The sequence below is a fragment of the Manis javanica genome, chromosome 1, assembly GCF_040802235.1.
Source record: "Manis javanica isolate MJ-LG chromosome 1, MJ_LKY, whole genome shotgun sequence".
In the NCBI taxonomy this organism is placed as follows: Eukaryota; Metazoa; Chordata; class Mammalia; order Pholidota; family Manidae; genus Manis; species Manis javanica.
Window position 1 is genome coordinate 27,980,983 of NC_133156.1, and position 13,290 is coordinate 27,994,272.

The 13,290-nt window shown below is 55.7% G+C and overlaps 1 protein-coding gene across 2 annotated transcripts in view; it reads left to right on the plus strand.

Moving 5' to 3' along the window:
- The first annotated feature begins 1,464 nt into the window (after positions 1 to 1,464).
- Positions 1,465 to 13,290, plus strand: part of PDGFRB (platelet derived growth factor receptor beta) — a 36,410-nt gene continuing 24,584 nt past the window's right edge. Inside the window, exon 1 of one of the 2 annotated variants that reach the window (XM_036994045.2) lies at positions 1,465 to 1,900. Coding sequence is in view for 1 of the 2 variants with exons in the window: in XM_036994046.2 (XP_036849941.2) it covers positions 1,871 to 1,900 (30 nt within the window). In the remaining variant the exon portion in view is untranslated. The remainder of the gene's footprint in view (positions 1,901 to 13,290) is intronic. The other variant, XM_036994046.2, reaches the window with a different exon arrangement.

Below are 13,290 nucleotides of genomic sequence, written 5' to 3' on the forward strand. Positions count from 1 at the left end.
CCCAGCTCAAGCGCCTGTCTCCCCTCACCGCCCTGTGCGCAGGGACCTAGGCGGAGGCCCCAGAGAAGGGGGTAGACAGAGGTATAGAGGGCAGGATGGAAGGAGCCCAGGGCAAAGTCAGACTCTACCTGGGACACCTTTCTTCCCCTCCTGGGACTCAGTTTCCTCAGGTATGCAGCAGTCGGGGTAAGGGAGACTCAACTCAGCTCTCTCAGTCCTTTTAAAACAATGCCCTTGGCATCTGAGGCCAGGAATCTGTGACTAGAGACACCTTCTGGTCTGAAGCGGTGAGAGTGGAAGAAGTGGGGGGGTGGGAGGCCTCAGTGGGGGCCTTGGGGGAGCCAAGAGAGGCCCCGTGGGGTAGGCGGGCAGGAGGAGGGAGCTGGGACCTCACGGGCACATGAGGATATCTGCGGGGTGACTGGCGAGACAGGGAGAGGGCTGACCTAAGGGGAAGGCAGGCTACAGGCCCACAGCCACGGGCCTCTTCTGTCGGGCCCAGGGGCCTGTGTCTGTGCCGCTGCCCAGACCACGAGATCCGGCTCCCCTCTAGCTCCACTGCTGCTGTGTGGGCTGAGGAGCTTGTTTCACTCCTCTGGGCTTGAGTTTCCTCGTCTATAAAATGGTAAAATAATCCTTTCCTGTTGCTCCAGGGGCTTTGAGATGATAGAAAGGAATATGTCTGGAAATCTGAAGTGTGCTGGGTGGTCTTGGGCATGTCCTTCCCTCTTTGTGCCAATTTAACCCTGGGCCTTGGTTTCTTCTGATAAGTGACCGCTAATCTTGGAAGGTCTTTCTGTCTCTTCCAGGTCACTTCTTCCCAGAAGCCCTTTTGGAGTCATCCCCTCACCCCCGTGCGCTCTCAGGCCTGCCCTCCCTTGGAGTGCCGCCTGGGCATTGTCTGTCTCTCCCACTAGCCTGGGCACCCCTGAGGTCAGGGATGGCGGCTTCCTCACTACTGCATCCCCAACACCCAGCACACTGGCTGGCACACAGTAGGTGTTCAACACGCTTGTTCAAGGAACGAATGTTGAATGAATCAGCTGTATAGGTTACTATATCTCCCTTTACAGAGGGGGAAACTGAGGCACAGAGCAGGGAACTCCCCACCCAGGTGCCATGGCAAGGGGAGGCACCACCCAAGACAGGCATCAGGCGAATAGGGCCAGGTCACATTTTAATAAAAGTGACTCAGAGGCTGGCTGGCGTGGGCTGTGGCATTTCCAAACATCCCCTCTTATCCTGAGAGAGCAAGCAGCGGGAGGCAGCAGGCAGAGGGAAAAGAGGAAGCAAAACAAGAAACTTGGGGGAAAAGAAAGAGAAGGGAAAAATCTGAAATTGAAAACAGACACAGAAGTCCACCCTCCCACCCCGCGCTGCCCCCCTTCTCCCAGCAGAGCCAATCACAGGCTACCCTGCAGCCTTTCCCCCCAAGTGGGGGGGCAGGCAGGCCCGCGGTGGTGTGAGCTCCTGGAGCTGCCAAAGGCTGGCCACAGTCCCTGCCCGTCCTGTCTGGGGCCCAGGATCACTCTGTGAGCGACTTGGAGCCAGAGAGGAAGACAAGACCGAGAGAGCCAGGCCCCTCTGCCCAACGCTGCCCACAGTGCTCAGTAACACAGCCAGCCAGACCAGGGTGGCCCCTCCCAGCAGTCCTGCTCCTCCCAAAGGATGCTTTGGGAGTGAGGCCACTCCTCGTCCCAGCAACCCCTGACTCCCTCCATTCTCTTAAGTCTCCAGGAGCCTGTGAAGGTCCTCCTTGCCCTCTCACCCAGCTGCTGCCCCATTTTGGATCCAGCAAAGTCTTTCTGATAACAGGAGAGATCCGTGAGGAGGACTTCCTGGAGGGGGTGGCAGCCCAGAGCCCGGGACCATGCCCACACCAACAGGCATCTGCAGCAAGGTAAGTGCTGGGAAAGGGGGAACCCTAGCCCTTTGTCCTGTCCCCAACCCGTGCCTTCTCGGGCAGGTCATAAATGGAAAATATTTTTAACAAAACCAGATGGGAGGAGGCCAGGAGTCTGTGGGCTACGTCAAAGCTGGAGGAACCAGTCTATTCCCCAGCTCAGGCTGCTTCTGGGGTAGGTGGCCCCAGCCTCCTCAACTCTACTGCCGCCTGCCTTCATCAAACAATTCCAGAGGTTTCTGGGTGTTGAGTGGGGGCCTCCAAAACATAGCACCACTGTAGGGGAGGGCGGGGAGGGGCTTGAGAGGGTAATCAAGAGATGGCAAGCAGGGTACATGGAAAGGGGACCTAGCAAGAGACAGGGAAACTTAGAGCCATGGACTCTGTCCCTGGGCCCAAGCCTTGTCCCTAAGAATCTGTCTGGCTCTAGGCCAGCCGGCAGCCAAGCAACCTCTGGGGATTTAAATGGATTTGCAAATTTTCCAGATTCCTAAGATGTCCTTCCAAACCCCCAGTGGCTGGGAAAGTGCAAAGGCGAGGGGGCCAGGGCCATGGAAGACGCAGTCTAGTGGTCATGGTCATGTAGCTGGGGTTGGAGGTCTGGGACAAGGCCATCAGGTCTGGGGGCTCCCTCTATGAAGAAGGGGGGTCAGTTGCTGGGCCCTTCTCTCGGGTCCCAGGCAGCTGCTCTGGCCCCCTTGCTCTCCCCCTCCTTTCAGGCACTGCTCCTTCTCTACTCTGTCCTAAACCATGAATCTGACCATGATTCCTTCTGTGATTCTCCCCTGTAGAAAACCCCGATTTCACTGCCACTGGGCACCTACTGCATGCCAGGACTGTGCGGAGCACTTTAGGAGCATGATCTCCTGTAACTTAGCAGCAACTCCAGAGACAGGGACTGATTTTTACACCTGCTGTACATGGGAGGAAACTGAGGCTCAGAGCAGCCACAAAACTATACCACACAGCTAGTAAGTGGCAGGGCTCTGGGAGGTAGTGCACTCCCTGACCTATCACTCCAAATGTGGGCCTTATGTTCCCGCCAGTCAGATCTCAGGATTCCCAGAAGGAATTTGCACGATTCTGCTTGTGGGCATGCCCTTCCTCATCACCCCCATTGTCCTTACAGGGCCCTTCCAGTTCTTACAGTCCTCCCAGTGCCTGCCATGCCCTTTGCACCATAGCCCTTTGCTTGGCCCTCTCTTCCTGTTTGCACATCAGAGATCATTCCAGCCCCATCTTGTGTTCTGTCCCCAGTGTCCCAGTGGACAGTGGGGTTAAGAAAACATCCTGGTGAGAGGCAGGAGGGACTTGCTGAAGGCTTTCTGTTGCCAAGTGTGAGACCAGAACCCAGGCCCTCTGCGTTCTCTCAGGTTCTCCTCCAGAACATCATGTGGTTCCTTCAGCTGCACATAGTCAAACAGGGTGGAGTGGCCCTGCCTGCCTCTGTGATTCTAGGGCGCACAGCCAGATCATCTGAAGTCGTGCAGTCCTCCCCTGCCTCCAAGCAGGAGGGCCCCAAATCCACAGTCTAGGGGGCATGGGGACCATGTTGGTCATTGTCACTGAGTGCTTACCCAGTGCCAGGAACAGAGCCTGGGACCCCACATGCCTTGTAATCTCCACAGCAGGTCTTTGGAATCAGTAGTGTTGTGTTTTCTGTTTTGCGGACAAGGAAACCTAAGCTAGTTATTCTCCCAGAGTCACACAGTGAGTAGAGGTGCTGTTAGGCCAAGGTCTTCTTTGCTACCCAGGGAGCCTCTGGTCAGAGGAGAGAGAGTCCCCATCCTCCCCCAGAGCCTGCTCCTAGTTCTAGCACCTTCTGCAGCAGAAAGTTCAGCTTCAGGCCTGACCTACTCCTGGGTCCACTTAGACCCTGGCTTGGTCCTAAGTGAGAAAAAAGACTACCTGGTCAGCACCCCCTTCAGTGATGACCAGGCAGCCCTCTCTCTTCTTTGGAAGAAGAACTGAGACTTGTAATTGCCCACAGATGTGGGGCAGGGAAAGCACCATGGGGTCTGAGTCAGAAGACCCAGGCTTTGCTCTGGCTTTACTCAAATCTGTTGTGTGGCCAACTTCAGGCCCCCACGTCCTCTTTCTGGGCTGTGTCTACATCAGGAAGGCATTGGGCACCATAGGTAGATAACATCAGGTGCGGGCATTATGTGACCAATGGGCCAGTAACACCCATTTGGCTTCTGGCTGGCTGTGGGGCCCTGAGCCGGTGCTCTGCTTCTCTGGGCATCAGTGCCCACTCTGTGAGCGGCAGGGCGGTGTGTAGTCCCCATGAGGAAACAGGGCGGGCAAGGCCCTTACCGTGGTCCCTGTGCCTCACAGGGCTGAACCTGATGCCCTTGGCTAAGACAGGGCACTGCCTACTTGCCTCCTGCCCAGGAAGACGTGGCTGTGGAAGTGGGGGCAACCCCCAAAGGGCTATGCCCACGGAGGGCATCTGGACATCGTGGGTGTTACAAAGGCCCACTTCCGTCCCCCAGGCACAGTCTGGCTCTGAAATCATCTGCCTTCCCGGCTGCAGGAGGGCACCCAGGCATTTTGCTCAGGACAGATTGCTGAGTGTGATGGAGAGGGAGGAAGCCGTAAGCATGTCCGTAGACACCCCTGAAATGCCCCTCCTGCCCACCCTGTCTCTTGCACATGGTTCCGAACCTTGTAGGCAGTGAAGCCTGGGAACCGGGGGAGGCCTTCCCCACTGTTTTCCACAGTACCGGCGGGGCACCTCCCCAGGGTCAGAGCCTGTAGCACCTCAGTTGGGAAGCTGTGTATGCAGGATGGTATAACAGGGACCAGCCCCTTCCAGATGCTTCCACTGCATTTCCCATCCATTACGTGAAGTTCCCTGCTAAATCCCTCAGCCCTCAGAACAGGCCTGGCATTCAGAAAGTGTTTAATAAATATTTGCTAAACTAATTTAATTGTCACAGCAGCCTCAAGTAGATATAAACTCTCTCTGTGTTACAGATGAGGAAATGCCCAGAGAGGTTAAACCAGTTGCCCAAAGCCCCACAGACAGGAAGTGGTGGAGTTGGGATTTGTACCCGGGTGTTCCTGACTCCAGAGCCCACTATAGGAAGCTGGGTGGGGCCTGGCCCACCCCGGGGGACCCATCATGAACTCTGAGAATGTGCCTCAGCTGTGGGGCTCCTCTGTTCCTGAAGTGGTCATCAGACCCTGGGACCCATCCTGTGGGACTGTGAGTGAGTCAGTCCCTCACTGGGCCTCAGTTTTCCCATCAGTAAAATCAGGAGGTAGAACAAGATGATCTCTGAGCTCCTTCCAGTCCCAAAACAGTTCTAGGATTCCAAGCCACGCCAGCCCAGATTGGCAGCTGCATAAGCCCCATCGTGTACCCTGGATCATGCATATTGCACTTCCCCACGAAAGGGTTTTTTCTTACCCTTTCCTGCACATTACAGAAAGAGGTCAGGATTGATGACCACTAATGGAAAACTATAACCTGCAATAACGAGGAGGAACCTTCTAAGAATTAGAGCAGCCTATTAATGCACTCAGTTTCTCAGGGGGCTCCAAGGACTTGTTCCGCAGAGCTCATGTGCCCATTTTCCTGGGATACCGAGGATGCAGTGTTGGGAGGTATACCAGTTAGGATGTGTGTGGACGCTGTGACCCTTTAGGTCCATTCCAATGGTGAATTTTCAAACATTACATGATCTGATTTCAAGAGAAAGAAAGGCTTTGGCCCAATGGTAGGTGGACAATGATGGGGTCCAGAGGCAGGAAATGGATGCAGAGACCCACCTCTGGTGGGAGGGAGTGTGGAATTCACACAGCTGCTGCTCCAGTGTAGCAGCCTACTTTAGGATTCCCAAGCCTTTAGGCCTGCAGCCCTCAGGCACAAGCACTTGCCAAAGTCCTGGCCCCAGGATGCCCTCTTCACTGATGCTTTCTGGGGCACCCCACCCCCAGCCTAGCACATGAGGTTGAAAATCAAAGTGTATTGTCTAAGCTGCTTTAATACCCCCTCTTCTTGCTCCAGATCAGGGCTGTTTGATGCCCCAGGCACCTGAAACCTTTCATTTGCCAGAGGTACCAGCTCCCCCGCCCTGTGATAGGAAGTGCTGTCTTCCTTGGTAGGTGGGGGCAGCAGAGCCAAGGAGTCAGACAGTTCCTGGTCAGAGATGAAAAGGACTTGGGGGTCACCTGGTTCAACTTCCTTATTGTCTGGGTGGGACACTGAGGTCCAGAGAAGGGGAGGAATGTATCTCAGGTCGTACAGACCATCAGCCACAGCCCTGAACCCAAGGCCCAGCCTGCAGGCCTGGGCTTTCCTCTGTTCCACTGCACACGCTCTATCTTCATCTCTACCTCTGTCACCCAGGGCTCAGCCCCCAGCTCTCTTTGGGGTGAGGCCACAGGTCAGGGTTTGGGCTGAAGAGGAGTGATGCCATCCCAACATGGGGCAGGAACACCCCTGGGGGGGCCTGTGGACCATGGAGCCTTATCACATCACTTTTCCATTCTGGCCATAATCTCCTCTTAAGTGCGTATGGCAGGAGGCTGAAGGGGCAGCTCAGTGATCCCAGAGTGAACATCCAGCTCTCCCTTGGGCCCTGAGAGCCCTCACCAGGCTTCTTATGGCTAATTCACATCCTTGTTGCTCCCTGGTCACCTTCTCCCTGGGAAGTAGAACTGTAAAGGCTGTGACCCCCCCACCCCAGCTTCTCTGCTCCTGATGCTGAGCCTAAGGGTGTGGGGGTGATTCCAGGATGAGCTCCAGAGGGCAGGGCTCAGTTTCACAAGCCTGTCACAGAAGCCCTGGCCCGTCCTAGCCCAGGTAGAGGCTCATGTTCGCCCCAGCAGACTGCGGGTCACTCCCATCTTACCTGTATTTGTGACCTTATCAGTTCCTAGGCTGGGGCCTGTCTGCTGAACAGATAGTGAAATCATGATAAATACACGCATGGAGAGATGGACAAAGACTGGTGGATGGATGGCCTCTCCTTTCGTCCATGGAGCGGGGATGACGATGACTTCATGGACATCCAACCTGTGCCGTCACAGAGACCTCCATGCTTATTAGGGCCCTACACTCAAAATTCTTAATAATATTTTAACAAGGGGCCCCACATTTTCATTTTGCACTCAGCCCCACAAATTACATAGCTTGGTCTGTCAGGAGTTTAGGCAGGATTTGAGATGGCTTCATCCCCCACACTGGTCTCACTGCCTCCTCTGTCCCCATTCTCATCCACACCTTCCCACCAGGCACCAAACTGCTCCTGTCACTTTTGCTTGTGGAGCCCCCCCCCCACCCCCCCAGTGCTCGGAGTTCATCACTATGGCTGCAGCACTATGGCTGTAGGGACAGCAGCTGGCCCACACCATCCCCATCAAAGCCCTGAAAACTTGGCTTCCTGGTGCCTCCAGGGCAAGACCCGAATCCTTACCTGGTACCCCAAACCTTTCCCAAAGTTACCTCTGCCCTCTTTCCCTGCCCATCACCTATCTTTTTGCTGACGAGCTCCAACTTCTGACCTAGCAGTTCTCTTCCTGCATTTTTCCCAGATGCCTTGAGCTTCCCACTTCCTGACTACTCAGATGGAGCTCCTGTGGAGTCCCCTTCCCTGGCATCTTCCACCAAAGAAGTGAATAAACCGTTGGGGCTAGCACACCCCGCCCCACTGGAACAATCACATAGTCAGAATAGTTGTCATTTACTGAGCACCTATTGTGTGTCAGGTGGTCTTCATCATCCTCTCTGACCCTCACCGCAGTGGCAAGGAGGTCTTGTCATTTTCCAGGAAATGGGGACTCAGGGAAGTTAAACTCAGAGAAGTCACAGGTACGAGGGACTAGAACTGGCAGGTGGGCCCAGATTAGGTGGCTGCAAGCTGGGGTTGGGCTCCCATGCGCTTTCGGTGCCCCAGGTGGCCTCAGGTGTAGCCTGCTGGCATCAGGGTCCATATGTCTGTATTGCCCTCTCACCAGCCTGTCCCATTACCTCCCTGGAGGGAGAGTCACTACCGCCTGCCTGTGCCGGTTCTCCAGCCTTAGTGCAGCCTGTTATTAGGGGACAGCTTGAGGCCCCAGGCCTGAAGACCAGAAAAACTGACTCTACCCAGCCTTTGAGCTCTTATGTTGTGTAAGCATCTACTATAGTTCTAATCCTGTATTAGGAATTTGGAGACATATCCCCAACAGTTGTTACGTGGGTGCCTCATTTGTGGGGGATCAAAGGAACAGACTAAGACAAAGGTATAGGAAAGAAGTGGGTCACAGACAGTGGACTGGGAGTCACTAGACTTGGGTTTTCGACCTGGGTTGGCCTCTGAATTCCCTGAGTAGCCAGGACAGGACACCCTCCCCATCTTCCCCCACAATCCGCCTCCTGTGCCTCTGACAGCACCATACCATCAGCAGCCACCCCACCCCAAGGAGTCCTCTGGAGGGGCTTTCCCACCATCTCGCCTGTCCCTTTGTGGACCAGCCTAGCCCAGGGTGACACGGCTGTGCACTCAAGGCCAAGCGCGTGAGTGAGTGACTTACTCTCTGTGAATGAAGAAGAATGAGGCTGTGTGCCAGGCCCCGTTCTAAGCATTTTCCTTATATTAACTCATTTAATTGCCTTAACCACTCATTGATGAGCCCCACTGACACATGGGAAACTGAGGCCAGAGAGGCTGAGTAATAGTAAATGGGAGAGTTCAGGTGAGTGACAGGGGAAGGGGGGGAGAACAGAGGGGAGGGTGCTTGCTTGCTCGTGAGGGGGATGAAATGGGGGGGTTTTCTCCCCTCTGGCTCTGCTGCCCGCTGGCTCTGAGGGGAATCTCAATGCTCTGTAATTGGCACCAGTTAAAGGCAGGTTTTCTCCTTAGCTAGCTACCCCTACCAGATTTGCAGGCTGTGGGCTGCTGGGGAAAGGCCATGTGCTGGTGGGTCAGTGTGAAGGGCTGGGGCCTGCCTGTCCCCTGCCCACTTGGCTCTGAGAATCCATTCTGTTTGCAGCCCCCACCCCAGCCCGTGGCTGATCCTGGGCTGGCAGCAGCCTGGGGAACAGAAGGTTTGCTTGTCTGCGCCTGCCGCACCCCCACTCCACAGCCGCAGCCGGAACCCCTCTCAGGGGCTCCTTTGGCTGCCAGGGCCTGGCGCTCTCTGTTACCATGGCATCGGCGGGAGATGAGGCTCTGGGGGCAGGGTGGGAGGGTGCAGGGAGGGCAGCTGAGGGATGGTGGGGGACTGGAACACTACAGCTGCAGAGGCCCTGGCCCTCTGTGGACAGCGGAAGGGCTGCTGGGGCCCTCGCAGGGGCAGGCCTGCGGCAGAGCTGGCCACACACCTAGCCTGACTGCCTGGCTCCCCATCTCAGAGGCCCTTGGGACAGGCCTCAAGGCAGGCAAGAGCCCCTGCCAGACCCAGGCTGTTCTCAGCAAGTGTGTGCTAACCCTCAGACCCTGCAATTGCAGAAAGGTTCTGAGCCCTACCCCTTGCTTAACTTTCAAATTACTGGCTGGACTGGACAGGCAGCTCACACACTCTGACCCCAATGAGGGGTGGGATGGGACTCTGACCTCTGAGGATCCTTCCATCCCTGAGAGCCCTAATTTTGTACAAATCCATTAGGGTGAAGCCGTGTGGGAGTTTCTCTGTGGACACACCTGTTTCTGGGCAGGAGACAGGCAGCCCAGCATGGCAGTAAGAACATAGCATAGAGTCAGATGGGCCTGAGTTTCCAACCAACCTCCATTGCTTATTGGCTGTGTGACCTTGGGCAAGTTACCAGACCTCTCTGGTCAAGTTACCAACCCTCTCTGAGATTCAATTTCTTCTCTGTGAAATGGGAATAACCATTGTAACCCCCTCGCAGGACTGTTGTGAGGATAAAATGAAACCCCCAGGTTATCTCACTTAGTAGAGTGGATCCAAATTAGTAGGGACTTTTGCTTGTTTTCAGATTGGAGAGCATCAGAACAAAGAATGGGAAGAAAGAATGTCCTGGGTTAGTGGGGGCAGCCCTTGTAGAAAGAAACAGGACAAAAGCTTAGAGGATACAGTGAGACAAATTATGTTCAATGTAATAAAGATTGTCAAGTAGCATGACCTCTGAGGATATTGAGCTGTTCAGGAATGGAATGGGCAGAAGGGGAGGTGGTGAGATCCCTGTCATGGGAAGAGTGCAGTTATGGGCTGGATAACCCCTTCCTCCCAGCCCTGAGACTTTTGGCTCTATGAAAGATGGTGTGGTTGTCCTCCGCCTTGTTCTGCCAGGTTCAGGTTCACCCAGCTGCAAGGAGAGGATGGGCTGAAAGGAGAGGGCGAGAGATAGGCGGAAGGAACCAGGCTGGCAACTCATGTATGGAGCTGTACTGTGCCAGGCGTGGGCGTGTCCTCTTTGCCTCCTGCTGTACAGAGGCTGTCATGTGGTCAGTCCAACCAGGACTGGGCACTGGCTCCACCACTGGCAAGCTCTGTGACCTTAGGCAAATGATTTAACCTCTCTGTATCTTGCTTTCCTCATTTGTCAACCTGACATCATGGGTCATTCTAAGATCACCGACATAAAGGGCCTCGCCTGGGCAGTCTGTGATGTGAACTAAATTGGACGGTGTAGCTATTATTATGCTTGTTATTTTCAAGGCCTTTGGAGTCCTGCTCCATTTTGAAGGGGCTATTGGGGCCCAGATAGGATCCAGTGGACTCTGGTCCAGGTATCCACTGGGCCTGGACAAAGCCAGACCATATGGCTGGGAGGGTGGCCACGGGGATGGGCAGGGAGGCCAGTGAGGCGCTGGAGGAGGCAGGAAGTGTTTGCTCAGCAGGCGGGTGGACAGGGGCAGGCAGCAGGCCTCCCTCCCTCGCTGACCTCCTTCTCAGGCCGGTTCCCAGCCTGTGTGGGGACCCAGGCCTCCTCCCCTGGGCCCCCAGTGGCCGTGAGGCACACACTGAGTGCTTTCCCACGAACTGTTCCAAGTAGCTGGGAAGCTCCCCCTCCCCCTGCCACACACACACTGGTGGGTGAGGGGGTGTGTGGCGGGGTGGGGGGGGGCTCGGGCTGGGGGAATCAGTCTGTTCTTTATCACTCTGGCTCTGATCCAGACAGATGTTTCATTTTATTTTGAACTTCTAGTAAATAGGTCATTTCTTTCCATTATGTCCCTGGGGAGGCCTCCTGGGGAGAGGAGCACAGAATGAGTGGCAAATGTGGAGGCCTCATGAGGACCCTGGGGACCCAGGAGGGCAGCAACCTCTCGCCTCGGTCCCCAGGAGCCGCCTGCAGGACTAGGGCAGAAAGGCTTTTAAAGGCTGGGCCAAGAAGCTGGCGTTTACCTAAGTAAGGGGCGATGGGCAGCTGTGGGGATGCCGGGGAAGGACCCCGTCAGATAGGTATTTTGGAAAGACTCCTCTAGTTGGGGTATGAGAAGCGATGGGAGCGGACAGACTGGAGGCAAGGAGATGGGAGAAGGGGGGTGCAATACGGCACCCAGAGGTGACCAAGCAGCTTGTGCTGGAGGGGGCAGGGCAGGGGGATCAGAATGACAGTCCATGGAACTGGCACTGTTCTTCCGCCCACTTGGACTGACCTCCAGACCAGAGCGAGAGTCCAAGCCAGGCCCCAGCTTAGCTGATTCCTGCTGCTTCGTCTGGGGGACCTCGTAAGTACCTGGAGAACATGAAGGTTCCTTGGGTCTAGAAGCAGCATGACCGAGCTGGGCCGGGATGATCAAGCCACATCACTGTGTGATGGGCCGGGCTGCTCGCCCTCTCTGGGCTCTGAGAGATCCTGAGGTTTGTGGGGAGACTCCCTGTGCAGAGGTTGAGTGCTGAGCCTTCGCCAACAGATACACTGGGACTATCTGTTGATTAAGAGGGCAGAACTTCACCCCCTTCCCAGGCTTCGGCCCCCACCAGCCCCCACCTGTAACTCTCACCCCCCCAGGACAGGGTTCTCTCACCCGACTGCAAGATTGCACGCACATCCCAGCCCACTTGGGGTAAGGCCGCATCTCTGCCAGGTCCAGCCTGTGCTGTTGTCACTCTCATTCTCTCCCAGCTACTGGCAGAGGACTCAGGCCCTGGCTCCAGATACCTCTTGCCCCTCCGACACCCAGGCCTGGGGCTGGCTGCCTTCTCTGAACTGAGTCAGGACATCCAGGCTAGGGCCCCTCCCTGGTCCCTCACCCCTGACCCAAGCACTCCAGGCCAGCACAGCTGCTTCCCAGAGCACAGTCCTGAGGGCCATAGCATGCCAGCTCTGGGAGTGCACCCAGGACAGCCCTCCCCACCCTGAGTACAGATGGGGAGACTGAAGCTCAAGGAGGGGAGAGACTGTACTAGAGCTGGGTGACAGAGCTGGGGCTAGGAACAACACCCCTTACTGCCAGCCAGGGATCTGCCCTTGAAGTTTGTCCCAGGGGCTATGAAGTGCCCTTGGTACAGAGGAAAGAGGACGAGACTGCCAGGCAGCAGACTGGGGTCTGTGTCCCACTTTTATAACAACTTAGCAAGTCATGTCCTCTGAGTCTCAGCCTCCAATCCCTGCCTGGCGTGCACCAGGGAAAGTGACTTTGACTGCAGGTCTGGTGTGCTTTGGGGATGGCCTGGGCAGCAATTGTGTTCTGAACTCTGGGGCTTGAGCCACCAGCCTCCTATCTGAGGTGAGCTTCAGGGCCCCATGGCCACCTGAGCACCCAGCTTGTAGGTCAGAACCCTGAGAGCTGTCCCTCTCCTTCTCTAAAACTTGGCTTCCTGCCTGTACAATGGCACACAGGAAGAGGGTTGGATCAGACGGGTGACCACTGGGGACTGGAGCTCTGTCATTTCAGCTCTAACCCTGAGGCCCAGTGGCCAGGCCTACTCCTCTCTCTGGTGTCCTGGTTATTCAAAGCCTCCTAAGGGCTGAGACTGCCTGTCTCAAGGACACTCCCAAACTGTCCCACAACAGGGCTTCCTCCCATCCCCATCTTGCTGCTGTTTCTGCTCAGCCTGTTCCCTGCCTATGGGCTGAGGGTCTGTCTGTCCACTCAAATGCCCACAGTCCCCTCCAGATCCCAACCCAGCTCAGCTCAGGCAGGTCTCATCCTCATCTCAGCAAATGGCATTATGTCCCCAGCACACACACATACTCCTGCCCCCCTGGGGCTCCAGGCTAGAAATAGGGGTGCAGTCATTTATGATACATCTCACTCCAGCCCCCCAGCATGTAATCACCAAGTCCTGTCAGTTCTCAGTTAGATAAAGCTCGAACCCACTGCCCTCCCCCAACCCAAACCCAGTAAACAGAGAAGTTGGTGGTAGGGGTGCTATGGAGTACTCCACCTTGGCTCAATCTCTACTCTGCATTCCTAGGCAAGTTCCTTAGGTGCTCTCTGCCTCAGTTTCCCCATCTAAAATGGGAATGATCCTGTATCTAC